Source organism: Oikopleura dioica, chromosome 1 (genome assembly GCF_907165135.1).
Source record: "Oikopleura dioica chromosome 1, OKI2018_I68_1.0, whole genome shotgun sequence".
In the NCBI taxonomy this organism is placed as follows: domain Eukaryota; kingdom Metazoa; phylum Chordata; class Appendicularia; order Copelata; family Oikopleuridae; genus Oikopleura; species Oikopleura dioica.
The window spans coordinates 3,286,896-3,306,229 of NC_137291.1; the positions used below are offsets into that span (position 1 = coordinate 3,286,896).

Consider the following 19,334-nt stretch of genomic DNA (forward strand, 5'->3'; position numbering starts at 1 on the left):
AATGCAGGTTATTTTCATCAGCAGGATTAATATCTTTTGAATTTTCGATAAAGCATTTCAGTGATATATTTCCCTAGTCAATAGAATTGAAAGAAAATACTATCTTTTGAAAGCATTATTTAATCAACTCAAATTCGAGACACACATTAAATTGTGACAGACTCATCGAGAATTGGAGCCAGTGAATGATGTCTAATGACTTTGATTTGAGCAATCTTCGAAAACAATTTTCCCCATTCATCTTAGTTCGACCGTAAATCTGTGCTTCCGATTTATGGTTTTTCTTTTAACGATTGTTGACGTAGCCTACAAAATCCTCTCGAAATATTGCTTTCAATGATCGTCAATAATCGTAATAACATTTAATATTTTTAAACGTCATTTTGACATTGTAAAACTTGATTTTCCAAAGAAACTGATATAATTTCCTTCGGTATTAAAAAAGCAATAAACATTTGTTTCGATTAGTTTTTTTCTGAATTGATACAAATACAAGGCCGAATCTACGAAACAAGCTGCCGACAACATAATTCTCAAGATTTATCGGAGGATAAGCCCTTAATTTTTATCAGCCTGGACGGGCATTGTAGATTAATCTCGCTGCAGATCGTAAAAGCTTAAGCTCCTGGTGTTGTAGCGCTACGTGAGCGATCATAATATCAGTAGAGAAAAAAACGAAACGAAACTACGAATGAAATATAAAGTTTGTAAACAAAATTAATCAAAAGATAACAGAACAAAAGTTTGAAACTTAAACTTAAAATTTTCTTTCTTTTTTTATGAAATCTTTAGTTCTTCCTGGGCATCCTGTGCCTAGGAACAGTATCCTGCCTTGGAGTAACCGACCTCACTTGCGCTGAAAACTCTGATTGCTACGCATACAATGCTTTTTGCAATTCAACAACCTTGACTTGCTACTGCAACGATGCATTCTCCTACTACCTTACCCCGCAAGACCCCGAAATCGAAGTCAATGGGCAATTATTGGAAGAAACATGCGTCTTAAAAACTCGTAAAGTCCCCCTTTTGCCCTCCGTCCAAATCAAGGCCAATTTAGCTTGCGACTTTTACGTGGAGGAAAATGGCCCGTGCCCTGCTAACTCGAATTGCATGATTCAAATCGATGGAACTGCCGAGTGCGCTTGTTATCCTGGCTTCGAATCGACGGATGCTGACGGTCAAGTCGGAGTGGATGGGGTTACTTGTGAAAGGAAAGGGATGATAAAATCATTTTTGTTTTTCATGAAATCAATTTATCAATCCAAAAATAAAGAATTAATCCATGCAACTCCTACTCCTGTGACGCAATAGCAAATTCTGAGTGCGTTGCCCTTTCCGAAACGGAAGCTAATTGTGCATGTGGCAATCTTTACGAGCCGTACGTTTTCGGACAATCATGGGAGCTGTCAGAAGACGATCTTTTTCCCAATTCATTTGCGCCAGACGTCATTTGCAATCCTAAATTTCCCTGTTTTGATCAAACCTGTGGTGGGAATCAGACCTGTGTCGTGAACAACAACGATGACGGAATTCCCACTGCTTTCTGTGCCTGCGACGATGGCTTTTCCTCTACTGGAGCTCAAACAGTCCTCATGTCGGATGGCGGTCTTGAGTGCGAAGATCTCGACGAGTGCTCTGATGACGCGCTTAACTTTTGCGCTGCCACTCAAACCTGCATCAACCAAGTTGGAAGCTACGAATGCGAATGCTCTCCTGGATACCTTCCAAATACTGACGAGAACACAGTGTCTGTTGCTCCTTGTGTCCAATGCTCAGGACCAGGGGCAACGGAAAATGACGGAGAATGCACTTGTTATAATGGAGCGATTCTGAGCGAGGGTGATAGTACCCTCTGTGTGTGTCCTGATGGTTGGGAACAGGTAGGTAATATGTGTTCGCTAGGAGGAACTTCTTCGACAACAACCACAACTACTACCACAACTACGACTACAACAACAACTACTTCCACGACGACAAGTAAGACTACGACAACAACCACTACTACGACGACAACCACTACTACGACGACAACCACAACAACGACAACTACAACAACGACAACTACTTCAACAACAACAACTACCACTACTACCACTACGACAAGTACAACTACGACAACTACGACTTCCACAACGACCACTACTACGACGACAACAACAACAACTACAACTACTACAACAACGACAACTACATCCACCACAACTACAAGCACAACAACAACAACTACGACAACAAGTACGTCGACAACTACTACAAGCACCATCACAAGCACAACCAAAAGTACAACAACGAGCACAACTACCACCTCGACTACCACGACTACTTCAACAAATACAACTACCTCGACGACTACTACCACAACGTCAACAACTACAACAACAACCACTACCACCACAAGCACAACGAGCACAACTACGACCACTACAACCATATCTCAAACAACAACTTCAGGCGAACCTTGCTTTGGTCCAACCAGCCGTTTTGAAAATGGCGCTTGCACTTGCGACTTTACAATCCGAAGTATCGAACTAAAAGATGACCAGAAAACCTGCCGTTGCAAAGAAAAATTTACTTGGAGAGAGAATCTTGGAATTTGCGACTGTGAGCCTGGTCTTTTCGTGAGTACAAAAGTTTATAGAAATCATTAAATGAGTTAAAAGAAATCGATTCGGGGAGGTTGCGTTCCACCAGAAGACAACTACATTCAATGGAAGGGACCCTTCGGAAAATGCGAAGGAAATCGTCGGAAACGAGCGATCAAGCAAATCGACCGTGTTGAAAATGGCGCTACTGAGGTTAGGTTATCTTCTTAATTAATATAAGAACAATGTCAAGGCTCCTTGGTTCGGAAGAAATGTCAACTCTTGGAAAGTCACTGAAAAATGCGGCGCCGATAGACCAGGTTCGAATCCTTCGAAAGAAGATAATTGAAGACTTTATAGATTTTTGCATGGATTGGTTTGCTGAGTTCAATGAAGAAAGTGGGCTATGCGAATGCATCGACGGTTACACTGACAGCGTTGATGGGTGCACACCTTGGGAAAATAATAAAGATTCAGCTGGACAAACGATCATGGATGAAATTCTCCGACGTCTTCGATTTATCGGTTCGCTTTTTCTTGCTTTTGAACGCAAACAGGGATTTTATTATTTGATTTTCAGAGGAAGATGGTTCTTTGAACTCGATCAACGCCAAACGACTCGGTGCTTTTGAGCGATTCTTCTCAATAATGGAACAGAAGGCGCTCGCGAAGGCAAGGTCTGGTTGCGGAGAAAGGGGTCGAGGCATGCATGGATCCTTCATCGATGGTAAGTACGAGAAAAGAATGTCATTTCTGATGGAGCTCTAGAAAATCTTGATTTGTTCCGCAACTTTGAAATCGAGTCTGCAAAGGGCGACAACAACCACAACGCTCTCCGTAAGATCATCTATCTCTACAACAAATGGCAACAAGCGTATCTGTGGAATTGCCCAAGGTTTATTTTAAAATGATTTCATTCCGCCTCAACCCTTTTTAGATCTGGGTATGGATATGATCCCCAAGATCCGTCCGATCCAACCGGAACAGTTTGCAAATCGAAAAACAAGAAAGATTCTTTCAAATGCCGAATCCAATTCCATTTTGACATCCTTTTCGACCGAGTTTTCAAAGAAACAAAACTCGACTGGTAGATCTGAAATAAAGAAAAAACACTCTAAAAGAAATTTTGCCGGATTATCCTAATTGAGCATTTTTTAAAACACCTGTGCAAATAAAAAGAACCAGGTGCCAGAGAAAATGCCTTCTGAGCGAATTTCAGTTTAGCTGAGATAAACAGTAAGTTAATTTTTGCTTCAACTCTTTTTCTTTCCATCGCCGGTTTTGTTTGAAAATACGGAAATCCCCGCCGCCTCAAATGGCTCAGCTCAAGGGCATCAAAATTTCCACCGAGAAAACACTATTGAAAAAATATAAGAAATAACGTGAGATTTTTTTGCAGAGGCAAGCATTTGAACTTTCACGCATTTTTTCGCGAAAATTCTCTAGATGAAAAAGTGTCATTTCGCTTTTGAAACTTCCGAATTCGCATTTTTTCTCTAGATGAGCCGGCTTGGTTCAGCTATCTTCGCAGTTCTCGAGCATTTCCAGTTTCTTCTGGAGAAAGCGGGGTCCGAGAGCAGGGTTTGAAATCTGAAAATTTTGCGTGAGCACGAGCACGCGTGAGCACGGGGTGCTCATAAATCAGTGAGCATGAGCACGCGTGAGCACGGGGGTGCTCATAATTCAGTGAGCATGAGCACGCGTGAGCACGTGATGCTCAAATTTTCGTGAGCATGAGCACGCGTGAGCACGGGGGTGCTCAAATTTTCGTGAGCCTGAGCACGCGTGAGCATGCTCATTGAGCTCACTCACGTGCTCATGAACAGCTCATGCTCACGTGCTCATGAGCAGCTCATGCTCACTTGCTTATGAGCTGCTAGCGTACCTAGAGTATTTTCAAAATTAAAAATATTAACCATAATAAAATTAAAATCTTGGCAAATTTTAGTTTTTGCAACAATGGGTGAGGGTGGGGTTGGGGACAATACTGAGATTGATCACCTCAACGGTCCTAGCCAATGTCAAGCCCCTTAAATTAAGAAATCAAGGAACGGGGCTGAGACGGCCCGAAGGGCCGTCAAGCCCCTTAAATTAAGAAATCAAGGAACGGGGCTGAGACGGCCCGAAGGGCCGTCAAGCCCCTTAAATTAAGAAATCAAGGAACGGGGCTGAGACGGCCCGAAGGGCCGTCAAGCCCCTTAAATTAAGAAATCAAGGAACGGGGCTGAGACGGCCCGAAGGGCCGTCAAGCCCCTTAAATTAAGAAATCAAGGAACGGGGCTGAGACGGCCCGAAGGGCCGTCAAGCCCCTTAAATTAAGAAATCAAGGAACGGGGCTGAGACGGCCCGAAGGGCCGTCAAGCCCCTTAAATTAAGAAATCAAGGAACGGGGCTGAGACGGCCCGAAGGGCCGTCAAGCCCCTTAAATTAAGAAATCAAGGAACGGGGCTGAGACGGCCCGAAGGGCCGTCAAGCCCCTTAAATTAAGAAATCAAGGAACGGGGCTGAGACGGCCCGAAGGGCCGTCAAGCCCCTTAAATTAAGAAATCAAGGAACGGGGCTGAGACGGCCCGAAGGGCCGTCAAGCCCCTTAAATTAAGAAATCAAGGAACGGGGCTGAGACGGCCCGAAGGGCCGTCAAGCCCTTAAATTAAGAAATCAAGGAACGGGGCTGAGACGGCCCGAAGGGCCGTCAAGCCCTTAAATTAAGAAATCAAGGAACGGGGCTGAGACGGCCCGAAGGGCCGTCAAGCCCTTAAATTAAGAAATCAAGGAACGGGGCTGAGACGGCCCGAAGGGCCGTCAAGCCCTTAAATTAAGAAATCAAGGAACGGGGCTGAGACGGCCCGAAGGGCCGTCAAGCCCCTTAAATTAAGAAATCAAGGAACGGGGCTGAGACGGCCCGAAGGGCCGTCAAGCCCCTTAAATTAAGAAATCAAGGAACGGGGCTGAGACGGCCCGAAGGGCCGGGCAACCGGGAGAATAATTCTGTGCACAGAACTATTCTGTGAAAAACAGAATTATTCTCACGATAACACCCCCCCTTTCCGGGAGAATAATTCTGTGGAAAAAAATTTTTTTTGGCAAAAATAACTATTATTCTGCGAATGCAGAAGTTGTTTGCTGCCAAAAATGAGTCCCAGCGGTAGAAAAAGACTGCCCCTGCCAACCCAATGAGTTCTCTATCAGAAAATGCGCGCAAGGGCCGTAGGCCCGTAGCGTGCTTCATAGCCTCTTCGGTTCAGCTTCTATTAACAAACTATCATTGTTATAGATTGCAAGATTCAAAGACCGACTGAAGTCAATCCTTTTCCACTCTTAGACATGATTTCCAGAGTATTATAGGCTATCTACGACATAATCGAAGTGAATTTTGCTAAGCTCGACACAGAATAGTTTTGTTTCAAACAGAATGGTTCTGTTTCAAACAGAATAGTTCTGTTTTTTCACAGAATAGTTCTGTTTCCACAGAATAGTTCTGTCCACAGAATTATTCTCCCGCCCAGCCCGAAGGGCCGTCAAGCCCCTTAAATTAAGAAATCAAGGAACGGGGCTGAGACGGCCCGAAGGGCCGTCAAGCCCTTAAATTAAGAAATCAAGGAACGGGGCTGAGACGGCCCGAAGGGCCGTCAAGCCCTTAAATTAAGAAATCAAGGAACGGGGCTGAGACGGCCCGAAGGGCCGTCAAGCCCCTTAAATTAAGAAATCAAGGAACGGGGCTGAGACGGCCCGAAGGGCCGTCAAGCCCTTAAATTAAGAAATCAAGGAACGGGGCTGAGACGGCCCGAAGGGCCGTCAAGCCCTTAAATTAAGAAATCAAGGAACGGGGCTGAGACGGCCCGAAAAATCCCACCAGCGCATCGCCAAGTTTGACTTACAATCGCTTATAGTCTATAAGTTATAGAACCTGTCAATTTGAGTCGTTAACGACTGTGAGCACGTCTTAATGTGAGCTATGAGCACGTGCTCACGTGCTCATGAGCACAGAGTTTGCTCTTGCAGGGATCCATGAGCATGAGCTCGCGTGAGCACGACTGTGCTCTATCATCGGTGAGCATGAGCACGCGTGAGCACGAGGGGCCCAGAATTCCGTGAGCATGAGCACGCGTGAGCATGCTCATCGAGCTCACTCACGTGCTCACATGCTCGTGAGCTCGTCAGATTTCAAACCCTGTCCGAGAGAGCAAGAATTTCCGTAAGTCGACCAAAATATATTGAAGTAATTTCTTTTCTAGGTGGAAAAAGCCGAACGGACCGAGGCAGCAAAGGGTAATCCCTCGATTACTTCAATAAAGCTGCAGAAAGCTGGTAACATCACATGTTCTGATCAACTTTCACATTTCATACACAGATAAACTGTCAAATAAACCTTCCATTTTTATTTCTACTGTCTCATTTTCAAAGCAAGCAGACAATATCGAACTTTCAAATTAGAAGAGAGTAAGATTCTTTCTATTATGATTTTCGACAGCGCCACCGGAGTGATAACACTGGCGCCGCACGAAACGGATCTCAACTCTGGACCATTTCGATCATTTGCGACGCGACCGAGCTACGAGCTGGTTACTGAGCAAGATGAAGATTTTCCAGGCGTTGTTAGTCGGCACCCTGGCCGCAAAGGGCGGGAAGAAGAAAGCTGGTAAGTTGAGAGATATGTTTTTCGTAAAGGATCGCTTTTTAGAGCGTGAAGCCGCTAAAGCAGCAGCTTTAGCTGCTCAAGCTGAGGCTGAGCGACTTTCTTCAACTCCGGAGCTCGGTCCGGGGACACGATTCAAATGGACAACTACGGTGATAACGTTGCAAAAACCTGGGAAGTCGTTGCTGACGATGAAGGAGTAACCTCTCTCACTTTCCACTTCGTCGGCAGCGAGACTTCCATGGACTGGGGTGCTGCAGACTGCCCGGACTACGTCAAAATTGAGCCGCAATCCGAGTTGGGAGAAATCCTCGACACGGTGTATTTTTGCGGTTCTGGCGATGCTGCAACTTCGTATTTCATTCGAGATGGAGAGAAGAACTTCATCCCTCGGCAGAAATTCGGTCTGAAAGGATGGGACCATGCTTGGGATACGTTCGCGAAGAGAGCCACCGTGACATTTTCTTCCGACTCCGAAGGAAACGGCGGCAACTTCAAAATTCTCGTCGGAGAGCAGCTCCGATCCTCGCCCTGCCGAACTCGATCGGATTGTCAGCACGTCGACTTGACTCAACATATTTGCGCCATCAACGATGAGACGAAAGAAAAAGTCTGCACCAAGGTCGACTGTACCAGCCACGATCACTGTAAGAAAGGAGAGAATCCTGGAGACCCAATTGAAATCTGCTCGAAAAACAAGTGCGAACCAACAGAATGCCGTCTCAGAGAGCATTGCCCAGAGCAGCACGTCTGCAAGGACAACGAATGCACACTCGTCGACTGCACAAAACACGATCACTGTGACCAATCTGCCGGCCCGAAGCGATGCACCAAGAACGTCTGTACCTCCGTCGGTTGCGTCGGCAAAAAAGACTGTCTGGCGAACCAGCTCTGCGTCGAAAACGAGTGCGTCAGCCATGAGTGTCTCGGACATTTGACCTGCGAGAACGACTTTCCGGAACGATGCAAGGATGGAATTTGCAAATGCATCGGCAGAAAATGCGAAAAACAAGAATGCACCAAGCATACACACTGTCCCGATGGCGGCCTCTGCGACAACAATCCCTTCAACGACCCAACTTTCAAGTGCTACAACGAAGTTGACGGCGTCAAGACCTGCCGAAACCATGCTCAATGTGGGGCAAAAGCAAAATGCCAGGACAAACGATGCGTGAGCGTGGAGTGTCGAACAAATAAAGATTGTGAAGGAAAGAAAGGTGCTGAAGCCTGGAGATGCTTCGATGAAAACACTGCTCCAACTGTCGAACAACAGAATACTTGCTACCCAGTCGACTGCAGTAGACATGACACTTGCGGCGCCAAGAAAGCTTGCAAGGATAACACCTGCGTGGACGTTACCTGTAGAACTAATGCTGACTGTACTGGCAACTTCTTGTGTCACAAGCCAGATCGTTCCGACCCTACGAAGAATTTCTGCAAAGCCGTCGACTGCATCGGACACAAAGCCTGCAAGGAACATTCCAACATCGACTGCCAAAATGGCAAATGTCTTTGCATCAAAAACAAATGCGAGGCGCAACAATGCGTAACTTCTGATCATTGCGGATCAAAACAACGATGTCACGACAACAAATGCGAAGATGCGCAATGCTCCAATCATGATCATTGCCTCACATTTTTCCCGAAATCCAACGGAGTCGACTATCACCCAGCCAAGTGCTTCCCCAACTGTTACACCGAAAAGGGACGAAAGTACTGCCTTCCGGAATGTAGAAAAGTCGCCTGTCGAACGCACGAACATTGCGGGCCCAAGCAGCTTTGCGACAAGACAAAGAATCAGTGTAAAAATGTCGATTGCAGAGGACATGATCACTGTGGCGACAAAGAAAGTTGCGTCAAAAACGTCTGCACCCTCCAAACTTGCACGAAAAATTGGCACTGCAAAGGTGAAAAAGAGGTCTGTGAAAACAACGAATGCAAACAAGTCGGATGCAAAGGACACGACGATTGCGGAGAGAAAGAACGATGTATTCGCCATGAATGTGTCGCCAGAGAATGTACTCTCAACGAGCACTGTAGCAAGAGCCCAGGCAATTTCGAAAAATGTGATAAAATTGATGGAACATGCATCGACATCGAATGTATTGGTCATACCAGTTGCAACAATGTCAAATTGAACTCGTTCGGCGACGACTGCTCTGATGGACACTGCCTCTGTCTCGGAAACGTCTGTCATTGGCAAGAATGTCGAACGAACGACCATTGCGGTGAGAAAGAAAAATGCTCTGGAAATGCATGTCTTCCCGTCGATTGCACCAGCCATGATCATTGTGGCGAGAAAGAAGTCTGCAGGGATAATAATTGTGTCGATGTCAAATGCCGCGATAGAGAGCATTGTCAAGCCAAGGGCCTTAGAAAAACAGCTTACAAATCGTTAATTTTTAAGTTAAATGATAAGCCCTAAAAAGACAAACAAATTTGCGGTGGCGAAGCAACTAATAACACCTGCGTAGACGTCGACTGCCTCGGCCATGCTGATTGCGACAACTTCAAGGGCGATACGGAAAACGCCTACTATTGCAAAAACCAGAAGTGTGAGCCGATTCAATGCCGAGTTACTGCCGACTGTGGTGATAAAGAAGTGTGCAAAAATAGGGAGTGCCAGACAGTTGCCTGCACAGAGCATTCTCATTGTGAGGAAGAACACGATGATACTTACAGGCCTGGTTCTTGAGATTTTCATATTTTTCTTCGAAAAAATATTTAAAAAACCGAATAAAAGCTGCTTGAGCAACACCTGTACAAAACAACAATGTCGAAACAACCAGCACTGCAACAGCAATCAGCTTTGCAACAAAGCCAAGGGCGAGTGCTACGATGTCGAATGTCGAGGAAATCTGATGTGCGACGATAAAGAAGGCTGCGAAGATGGAAAATGCCTCTGCCTGGACAATGTTTGCGAGGTGCAAGAATGCAGGAAAGATGCTCACTGCGGCGAGAAAGTAGGATCTTTTTCTTGTTCAATAAATAGTTACTTATTCAAGGGCGTTTGCGAAAAAAACCAATGTGTCCAACTCGACTGCAAAACTGACGAGCACTGCCTCGACGACAATAGAAAACCTTGCAGGGACGGAAAATGCCGCTGCAACCTGTCAAAAAACTGCGAGCCCGTTTCATGCATGGAGAACACTCACTGCGCTGCTGATGAAGTCTGCTCTGGCGACGATCCGAATGATGGAATCGAAGATAACACTTGCATTTCTGTCGAGTGCAAGAGCATTAACGATTGTGGCGACCAAGAAATTTGCGAGAAAAACACTTGTAAATTAGTCGAATGTACTACTTCTAGCCATTGTGCCGATCGATCTTCTCCTCATGTTTGCAGAAAGAACAAATGCGAGCCAGTGGAATGTGCAGCTCATGACGACTGCGCCGACTTCTTCCCAGAAACTGAAGGCCTCGGGTACAAATGCATCAAGAATAAGTGCAAAAACTTCGAGTGCACAACAAACTTCCACTGCGGCGAAGGGCAACTTTGCAACAAATCGATCAACGAGTGCTACGCTCCCGAGTGCATTGGTTCCCTCGCTTGCGATAGCCTGGCAACAACTGAGGGTGGAGAAAACTGTCTCGACGGAAGATGCAGATGTGAAGCGAACAAATGCGTGAAAAAGGAATGCAGAGACAATACTCACTGCGGATGGCCACAGAAGGCGAGTATTTGTCAGAACAACAAGTGCAACAATGTTCCATGCACTTCTCATAGCCACTGTCAAAACGCTGATGGCGGAAACGTCGCTTCCCGATGCGTTGATGGAAACAAATGCGACCACTCAGGCGAATGTCTTGTGACCAACCACTGCGATTCATACGACGAGCCACATGTCTGCCGAGACAACCAGTGCGTTCCAGTGCCATGTCTCAGAAACTCAGACTGCGGCGACCAGCACATTTGCGTCCGACAAGAGTGCGTCAAAGTTGAGTGCGACTCGAACATTGACTGCGAAAAGGGGCAAATTTGCGTCGACAACCTTTGCGTCGAGTAGACAATCGTCCTGTCTACCAGACTGTAGCGGACCAATTTGCAAGCGAAACGACATGAATACCGGACATCCCAAAAAACATAAAAATTTCTTGCTTATGAAATCTATATTTTGTAAGCATTCTTTCCTTATCTTCTTCTGCATTTTAAAAACTTTTACTTTTGAAAAAAGATGCGTGGTAGGCCATGTCCACGGAATTATCAATAAATCTTTTTCGAATGTATACTATTTTGTGTGTATTGTCAGGCAATGCTACATGTATAAAAGCAGTCCACAAAAACGGACAGGCAGTTATTGAAATGCTTGAATGAATCGAGTTGTTGGTTCCATTTTCGTTGGCTCTCGTTTTCTATTGAGCGTAGACGACGCCGGACCACTTGTCCATCATGAGTGCAGTTTGAGCTCTGAGCTTCTGGAAAAGAGGTTAATTTGGGTAAGGAAGAACTGCGTCAAACCAAGGTTTCGTCGTTGGCATCTTCAAGCTCGGAGACTTCTCGGACTTCGATTTCATTGTCGCTTTTGACATATCCTTCGGCGACGAGGTAGTTGTCCTCCTGAAATTTGTCAAGCAAAAATTTGCGCTCGAAGACTTACCATGAGAAATTCGAAGAACTCCGCGGCGTTGGCAGTGAGAGTGACATCGCCAGAGCCATCCCAGATTGTGATCGAGGTCTCGCTCTTTCGTGCTTTCATTTTACCAAGGATAGTCACCGCATTGCCTTGGTGCTAGAATTACTCTTAGCTAGTAGGGCGTAAAGGGGAAAAGAACTGACCTTGGAAAGGTTTTCAAGGCAGGCAAATTTGCGGATTTCTTCTTTGTGATCTGGGATTTCGAACTCGACGTTTGCCATTCTTTCTGAAAAGAAAATCTTTAGCTTTTTTCTGTGAAAATAATTTATAAAAGAAATAGTGAAAAAAATAAGTTGAACTATTCTATAGGAATGTTTCAAAGCGTTGTTTTCAAACTTGATCGTCTTCATCTTGCAGCTCGTTATATTTTTGGCGGACGAAGTTCTTGAATAAAGAAATGAGCTCGAAAATCAGGCTTTCTTTCTCACCTGCCAGGGAGAGTAGCCAGCGAAACAGTCGTCTTGGACCTTTTGCTCTTCACTTTCGCTATCCATGTATTTGTCCAGGCTTATAAACGTGTCTAAAGCCAAACCGGGTTATTCTAGAATTTATCCTCAATCTTCAAATTACCGATGAGTGGAGCAGCTTGCCCCTTTGCTCGCTTCAGGTGCTCGAGTCTGATTCCCTTCGCCAGTTCATTTGGATCTTCATTAATCGCCGCTCCAAGTCGATCGAGAATTTCGTCCATTTTGTTTTCGAATTTGAAGTCTCCATCTTCTGCAGTGACGTCGCTGCTGATCCTGTCGATTTGCTCGTAATAGAATTGTTGCAAGTCGTACATCCTGAAAACTTTTGTCAAAACTATCTGGTCCGTGAAGAGTAAGCCCAAAATAGAAGCAAAAAACCTATTTATGTAAGAAGAAAAGGTATAAATAAAGATCCCGAAGGTTAGAGAGAGCACAATGAACTGGGTTTCGCAAATTGTAAAGAGAAACTGAATCGGGATTGGAAAAGCTGCTGTTCATCTTTCGAGACCCTGACTCAGGCTCGCTACACAGATTGCCTAGCCTTGATGATGAAAGCGTTATCAATTAAAATAATCATTGGTTTCGGTTTATTTATTTGCTTGGGATTGCTGGGCTTTGTGCTGAAAAAGATATCCGGAAAGGATGAAATCGAAGAGATAGGAAACGCAAAAGATTTAGATTTCAATTTTGATAATCTAACGAAGATTTACGATGTGAGAATCAACAATAAAGGTTTGGCTGACTTCTGGGCTGGGCAACCTGTGCAGAAAACATTGTCTCAAAAGAGGACAGATAGAAAAAGCGGCGGTTCATTACAGCAAAGCTGAAAAATTCAAATCCTGTCTCAGGTTCTCTACATAGGTTGCCGAGCACGGACTGGCAAATATCGAGAAATGTCGAATGAGCGAGGAGCTTCTGAAATTTGTCAATAAAAATTTAGAGTATTTGGCGGAGCTCCTTCCTCTGCAATCATTGGAGAGTGCGGTACAAATCTGCAAGGAAAAAGGCGGAAATCTTCCTTGGAATAGACTGTCATTCGAAATTCCGTATGAAGACGGGTATTGGGTCCTCCCAATAACCGAAGGTGAAGAAAAAAAGACTAATTTAAACGAGTTCAATTTGCTTGAAGCTTATGAAATCTATCAAAGGACGGGAGGGAGAGGAAATTGAATAAAAATAGAGGAAACTAGATTTTTCAATGATATTTCTATCCTTTTTTAGATGGCAAACCGGCTTATTCGACTTTTTATCACTGAGCATCTTCCATTTCAATAATAAGGATGAATCCTGTTTGATAATTTACTTCACCACTTGGATGAAGCAGCTTAATTCTCGACAGTTTCTTTGCGAAAACGATCTCTACGACAGCGAGTCACGGGTGAAGATCTTTTTCGATGAGAAAATCGACTGTGAGCAGATGAATCTCAACGCGACTTTTTGGAAAGAAAACGACTTGTGGAATACTGATTATTTGGGAGAAAAATGGGTTCTCATAAATCGCCTTAAAAACCGAACGACCGGGTCACTTCCGAACCTAAGGACCTTTTCATACTTACGCTTTTTACCCTAGAAGGCAACCTGTAAAGAAAGCCTGACTCAGGGTTTACAAAACTGTGTGACACTCAAACAGGCTCACGAGCCAATGCGATCTATTAAATTTCAGCTAATTTAGCTAATAAAAGCTAAAATTATGAAAACTTAAAAGACGGGATATTGGATTCAAAACCGTTCCTCTTACAGAAGTAGAAAACATAACTGGTTTTCATTTCTGTGACCGAAACCAAAATGCTCTAGCGATTTCGTGGATCCCTTACGAACAGCGATTTACTATGTCTTCCGCGAAAAAGGGGTGAGTTTTGTGAAAACTCTTGGATTTAAAATTTTTTTAGCCAAACTTTCTGCATTTACGATAAATAAAAAAAAATCTGCTGATATAAAACCCCCGAAAAACTTACGTAACGATTCCATCTCCGTCAAAGTCAAGAATCCTGAACCAATATTCGATCGCTGTCGAGTGCGTTTTGTCTTCTTCCGACATGATGAACCAAATAAAGTCGCCAAAGTCGACCCCTTCGGTGTTATATCTATTCGTCGCCTGGGCCATTCTACTGAAAACTTTCGGGTTGACTGTGTGTGACGAGTAGCGAGAAAGCTGGTTAAAAGTCAGCATTTGCGTTTGGCGCGTGTCCAGCTCGAACCATTCGCAGTACTGGACGTAGAAGTGCTCGTAGCTGAAGAAGTGCGGCTCGTTGTTGACGTCGTTGCCCGGCTCGAAGACGTAGTCGAGGGCAGAGAGGAAGTCCGTGCGTTTGATCATCTTGGCAGTGAGATTTCTACCCCAGCAGTGGGCGTTATAAGCTAAAAATGAACTCTATAAGGGGATCAGTCGAAGGCGGAACCAACCTAATCTTTCGATGACAGCTCTCGCGTAAGGATAATGAAAGCTGGGACTGTTCTTTAGATACGCAATGGTCGGTTGACAGTTGATCAAATCGAAAATGAGATATTTCATTCCAGGAGAATCGATGTTGATGAGCTCGCCTCCCTCTACCAAGCGCGTGAAGAGAAGATACAGGTCCGTAATGTGTTCGATTTCTTGCCACAGAACTTCCAGATTGCGTTTTGGGACGTTTCCAATGTACAGTAACTTGAAAAAATGACTGTTAGGAGCGATTCTACCTTCAAACTTGTACCTTGTCATTGAATAGCTGTACTCCCTGGTCTCGTTGAATCGACCAAGGGATCAAAATTCTCCAAGATTTCGGCAATTTGGCTCTTTCGCAAAACAGCTCAAAATCGAGTAAGCTTCGCGAGGACTCCGGAAGATCTCGGCAAGGATCGAGCTTTTCTTCGCGCGGCATTCCAGTCGGAAAGTAGAATCTTGGAATTCGCTCTTTCGGTTGTTTTGGCTTTTCAGTAACAGCGATCGAGCTTTTGGATCCCGTTGAGCCAGTGCTGTCGGCTCGGCGACCACGAGGACTGAAAACTTTCTTTAGAAGGAGAAAAGTCGGTAAATGAGGGGATTATGAAATAGCTTGAATGAAGAGCCGCGTAGCAGCTTCTATGAACACTAAGCCGCGAAGCAGCTTCGCCAGAATAACTTCCAAAATAGCCGCTATTCACCTTGTTCCAGCAGAAGGCGGTCTAGGCGACAGTTTGACTTCTTCATATTCTTCATCAGAACTCGAACAGAAAGCATTTTTCTTCTTCTCATTCACGGTGGCCGTTCCTGTCGTATCCAAAGGGTTGATTCCACGAAGAGCGAGAGAATGAGCTTCTAGCAATTTTTCATAGACGCCGGGAGAATTCATAAATCGATGGAAAAGCTCATCGATTTTGAATTTAACGCGGACTTCTGGCCGTTTTTGGTGTTTTCCCATTTTCACTCTTCAATTTTGCTATTTCGCGGCGTGTTAGTGAATTTTCCAGTAGGAACGAAGAATGGGATTCCCAAAATAAATTCAGATTCTAGTAAATTCAACTTTTCAAATGAAAAATTTCAGTTTTATTTTTCCAAAGAAATCGAGACTGAAATTCACTCGTTAATTCACTAATTTCAAGCAAAATTCGCTTTATCAGTAGAAAACTTGAAAATTATCAAAAATTCCGATCTTCGGAGCGAGTAGGCGTCAAAAATCGTCTTCTCAGTGCTGATTGGCTGCGCGATTGCGCGTTGAGTTCAAGTCTGCGCGAAGAATTTCTCTCGAATTTTAGGACAGTAAAAAGAGAAAATGATCAGTCCAGGAGCAGAAGAGAGATGCTACTCCGAATCAAGAGGAAAGTTAATATTCGCAGAAAAAGGAAGACCAGTTCATCAAATCGTTGAGAATCTCCCTCGACCAGCGACTCATGAACTTGAGGTATTTTCTGTCAAAGGGCTTCTTGAAAATAAATTGTAAAATTCTAGCGTCGAACACGAAACCCAGGCGGCGCAGATGACCAATTCCTCGAGAGCACGAGCGTCTGTCACGAAGAACTTTCCTTCGCGGAAAATATTGACCAGTTTTGGCAAAGCTTTGAAGCCGACGGACTCTACCCCGCGATCAAGGGCTTCATGTACTTCAATCCAGCTTCTCAGGAACTCACCAGGCGATATTTGAAAGCAGCGAAAATGGCAAAAAATCTCGTCCCAGAGAAGATTCATTCTTATCTAACTGGAATCTTTCACAGCGAAATCGAGCACCGAGAAGTTCCAGGGCTTATCAGATGCATCGACTGGCATCCTCGTTTCTCAAAGGTAAAGAACTACGTTTTCAAGAGGGCTCGAAAAACTGACTCAAAACCTAGCTTCAGATGTACCCCGTCTAACCGGTTTTTAGGTAGCGATTGGTTTAAAAGACGACACAGTCAAAGTGTGGTACGAAGAGAACAAGCTCGTCGTCCCTCATTTGAAGCACAAGCGCCAGCAGCAAATCCACACTCTCGCCTGGAAACCCGTCGTCGAAGAAGTCCTCGTCGTCGGCTGTCGAGACTGCGCGATAATCTGGACGATCGAGACGAATTCAATGTCGAATCGACCAGCTTCCGGCTGCGCTCAAGTGATTCCTTCTCCCGGCAGTCAGCCGATCCACTCGCTTTCTTGGGACCCGTTCAGCTCGCTTCTGGCGCTGAGCTCGAAGAACGCGACTTTTGTCGAAATCTGGGACTCGGATCGAGAAGAACTCGTTCAACGACAAGTTGGAGCTTCGTGCGTTGCCTTCGTCGGATTTAGTAACTCGGGAGAGAAACTGGTCGTTTCAGGAAGCGATTCTATCGCTATTTTCAGGTAAAATTGAGTTCAATTTGCGACCGATAAACTGTTCTTTCAGCTGCGTAACCTGGACGAACGAAGGAACCTGGCGAAACTTGGAAGGCCCTGCTTTGAACGTCTGTTGGTCACATGACGATCAAAAGATCATTTTCGCCATCAAAAACAAGGCAAGTACTCTATCCTTGTTTTCGATTTTTCACTCTCAATCTAGATCTTCATCGCGTCTTTCGAGGGAATCATGGGCCCGGACGAAGAAGCTCGCGAAATCGAAGAGTTCGAAGGCGACGTCCTCCAAATGGCCTGGCATAATCAACGCCTCGCAGTTGCGGTTGAAGGGGTCAGCGATACGCTCTTGTACTCGACGCAGATTAACCAGTCGGGCTTGATGGACATCGAGCTCGTCGGACAACTCCCAGGCGCGGGTCACGCGATGTTTCTTCACATGAAGCCTGTTCCGGGGTCAGATACTGTTGCGCCAGGATCGCTGCTCTCGATTGTTCATGAAGATGGAGAGATTCAGAATATACCACTTTTCTACAAGGTAAGCTCGAAATTACCAACCCTTCATTTCTATTCCTTCTATTTAGTCAACGAACTCTGCGATAAACGAACTGAACTCTTCGCACAACGAAACATTGTCGACCAGCTTCGGCTTCACCACCGCCCTAGAATCAAACGCCTTCGAAATGAGTCAATTCAATTCCACTCGTCGCTAGAATTTTTCTTCCCTCAGTTCAAATTCACATTTTAGACCATTTTTTCACTGCTACACTTCACAACTCACATATTTTCTTGAAAAACAAACTGCCTTTATCATTTTTTGAAAAATCTTTTGTATTCCAATATCTGAATTCAGAAATTTGACTTGAAAAGTATCGAAAATGGCCAAGTCGAAGAACACTTCGCATCACAACCAGAACAAGAAGGCTCACCGAAATGGAATTCCTCGACCACGAAAGAGCGTCTACAAGCAGATGTCTCTCAAGGGTGTGGATCCAAAGGTAAGGCTTCTTGATTTGTAACCAGGGCGGCTCTTTTTCTAGACTAGAAAGACTGTGCAGCTCGAAGCCGCAAGCGGCTATTCGAAGAATGAGCCCTTAGTTAATGTTTATCAGTTTCGTTTTATAACACCTTCATTTTAGTTCGTGCGAAACATGCGATTCGCCAAGAAGGGAAACAAGCGAGTCTCAAAGGAATAAATCTTTAGGCTTACCGGACTAAATTCAGCCCATTTTTCTAGCTTAGTTGAGGGGTCACATGATACAGTTTTAGAAAGCCCAGAAGCTGGGCATTCATTTGGGCACCGTATCAAGGGGTCAAAGTCATGCCCGTAAGGCAATTCTTGGGACATGAGGTTCCAAAATAGGCACTAGATCTCTTCTAACTATTTTTTCGAAGGCGGGCCGGCCTCGAGAACCGTCAAGACTCATATATTTAGAAAGCTCAGGCTCTGAGCTTTCAGTAGAGCCCCAGAAATCTTAGTGCAAAGTTGTTTTTGGCCACTTGGGGGTGCTAGAAGCTGGGTGAGAAACCGGAAATTCGGGTAAACTCTGATTAAGAGTTCTTAACCGGGAGGTCAATTGCGTGGCTTGGCCGCAATTCATCTTCCATTTCAATTTTTATTTGATTTCTCGTCGAAAAATACCCATATTGTCATGTTTCAGAAGATTTCTAGAGTTAAACCGCGATCAACCACCCGGTTGACCACCCGGTCTGTCTGCGGTTTCCTAGTTTTTATAGCCTCAATTATTGTAAATATATGTTTTATAAACAAAATAAAAGAGTTTAGAGCTCTAAAACCGAGTTTTCCAGAACTTCCGGTTTCAACTAATGAACTTCTAGCGCCCCTAGGTGGCCAAAGACGGCTTTGCACTAAGATTTCTGCGGCTCTACTGAAAGCTCAGAGCCTGAGCTTTCTAAATATATGAGTCTTGACGGCTCTCGAGGCCGGCCCGCTTTCGAAAAAATAGTTAGAAGAGTTCTTGTGCCGATTTTGGAACTTCAGGTCCAATAAATTGCCTTGAGGGCATGACCAAGACCCCTTGATATGGTGCCCAAATGAAAGCCCAGCTTCTGGGCTTTCTAAAACTGCATCATATGACCCCTCAACTTAATTAGAAAAATGGGCCGAAATTTAGTCCGGTAAGCCTATAAATCTTTCTTTCTTTGAAACAGAATGTCTGTCTGTGTACTTTGGCACTTGAAAGACCGTTCTCTCCGGCTGTGAAATAAACTCATTTTCCGCCGATGATACAAGTTGTTTCT

The 19,334-nt window shown here is 44.7% G+C and overlaps 7 protein-coding genes across 8 annotated transcripts; 5 read left to right on the forward strand and 2 right to left on the reverse strand.

The window, feature by feature from the left end:
• Window positions 1-638: 638 nt before the first annotated feature.
• LOC145711572 (uncharacterized) lies at window positions 639-3,687 on the forward strand. Its single transcript, XM_081789263.1, has 10 exons — window positions 639-703; window positions 793-1,012; window positions 1,058-1,235; window positions 1,274-2,618; window positions 2,661-2,795; window positions 2,836-2,902; window positions 2,943-3,107; window positions 3,163-3,309; window positions 3,351-3,477; window positions 3,520-3,687. Exons 1-10 carry the CDS (start codon window positions 692-694, stop codon window positions 3,671-3,673), a joined length of 2,550 nt encoding a protein of 849 aa, XP_081645389.1. The 5' UTR covers window positions 639-691; the 3' UTR covers window positions 3,674-3,687.
• Window positions 3,688-7,119: 3,432 nt separating this feature from the next.
• Window positions 7,120-9,913, forward strand: LOC145711573 (uncharacterized). Its single transcript, XM_081789265.1, has 3 exons — window positions 7,120-7,221; window positions 7,264-9,587; window positions 9,648-9,913. The coding sequence occupies exons 2-3, from the start codon at window positions 7,358-7,360 to the stop codon at window positions 9,911-9,913; spliced, it is 2,496 nt and encodes an 831-aa protein (XP_081645391.1). The 5' UTR covers window positions 7,120-7,221; window positions 7,264-7,357.
• LOC145695539 (uncharacterized) lies at window positions 9,627-11,445 on the forward strand. The gene is made up of 3 exons (XM_081772526.1): window positions 9,627-9,900; window positions 9,962-10,181; window positions 10,224-11,445. Exons 2-3 carry the CDS (start codon window positions 10,080-10,082, stop codon window positions 11,223-11,225), a joined length of 1,104 nt encoding a protein of 367 aa, XP_081628652.1. The 5' UTR covers window positions 9,627-9,900; window positions 9,962-10,079; the 3' UTR covers window positions 11,226-11,445.
• LOC145695540 (uncharacterized) lies at window positions 11,433-12,087 on the reverse strand. The gene is made up of 4 exons (XM_081772527.1): window positions 11,996-12,087; window positions 11,817-11,948; window positions 11,678-11,776; window positions 11,433-11,634 (listed from the first exon to the last, which is right to left on the reverse strand). The coding sequence occupies exons 1-4, from the start codon at window positions 12,071-12,073 to the stop codon at window positions 11,572-11,574; spliced, it is 372 nt and encodes a 123-aa protein (XP_081628653.1). The 5' UTR covers window positions 12,074-12,087; the 3' UTR covers window positions 11,433-11,571.
• Window positions 12,088-12,101: 14 nt separating this feature from the next.
• LOC145695541 (serine/threonine-protein phosphatase 2A regulatory subunit B'' subunit beta-like) lies at window positions 12,102-15,886 on the reverse strand. Its single transcript, XM_081772528.1, has 7 exons — window positions 15,443-15,886; window positions 15,013-15,298; window positions 14,723-14,966; window positions 14,275-14,677; window positions 12,423-12,634; window positions 12,281-12,372; window positions 12,102-12,236 (listed from the first exon to the last, which is right to left on the reverse strand). Exons 1-7 carry the CDS (start codon window positions 15,697-15,699, stop codon window positions 12,183-12,185), a joined length of 1,548 nt encoding a protein of 515 aa, XP_081628654.1. The 5' UTR covers window positions 15,700-15,886; the 3' UTR covers window positions 12,102-12,182.
• A 94-nt stretch (window positions 15,887-15,980) lies between these two features.
• On the forward strand, window positions 15,981-17,897 carry LOC145695542 (aladin-like). Its single transcript, XM_081772529.1, has 6 exons — window positions 15,981-16,179; window positions 16,227-16,556; window positions 16,639-17,084; window positions 17,128-17,236; window positions 17,281-17,610; window positions 17,657-17,897. Exons 1-6 carry the CDS (start codon window positions 16,051-16,053, stop codon window positions 17,783-17,785), a joined length of 1,473 nt encoding a protein of 490 aa, XP_081628655.1. The 5' UTR covers window positions 15,981-16,050; the 3' UTR covers window positions 17,786-17,897.
• Window position 17,898: 1 nt separating this feature from the next.
• On the forward strand, window positions 17,899-19,317 carry LOC145695544 (large ribosomal subunit protein eL29-like). Of its 2 annotated transcripts, XM_081772532.1 has the most exons (3): window positions 17,899-18,070; window positions 18,212-18,264; window positions 19,220-19,317. In XM_081772532.1, the coding sequence occupies exons 1-3, from the start codon at window positions 17,951-17,953 to the stop codon at window positions 19,221-19,223; spliced, it is 177 nt and encodes a 58-aa protein (XP_081628658.1). In that variant the 5' UTR covers window positions 17,899-17,950; the 3' UTR covers window positions 19,224-19,317. The 2 variants fall into 2 exon arrangements, with proteins under 2 accessions (XP_081628658.1, XP_081628657.1); XM_081772531.1 differs by lacking the exon at window positions 19,220-19,317 and having other exon boundaries at window positions 18,212-18,367.
• The last annotated feature ends 17 nt before the right edge of the window (window positions 19,318-19,334 follow it).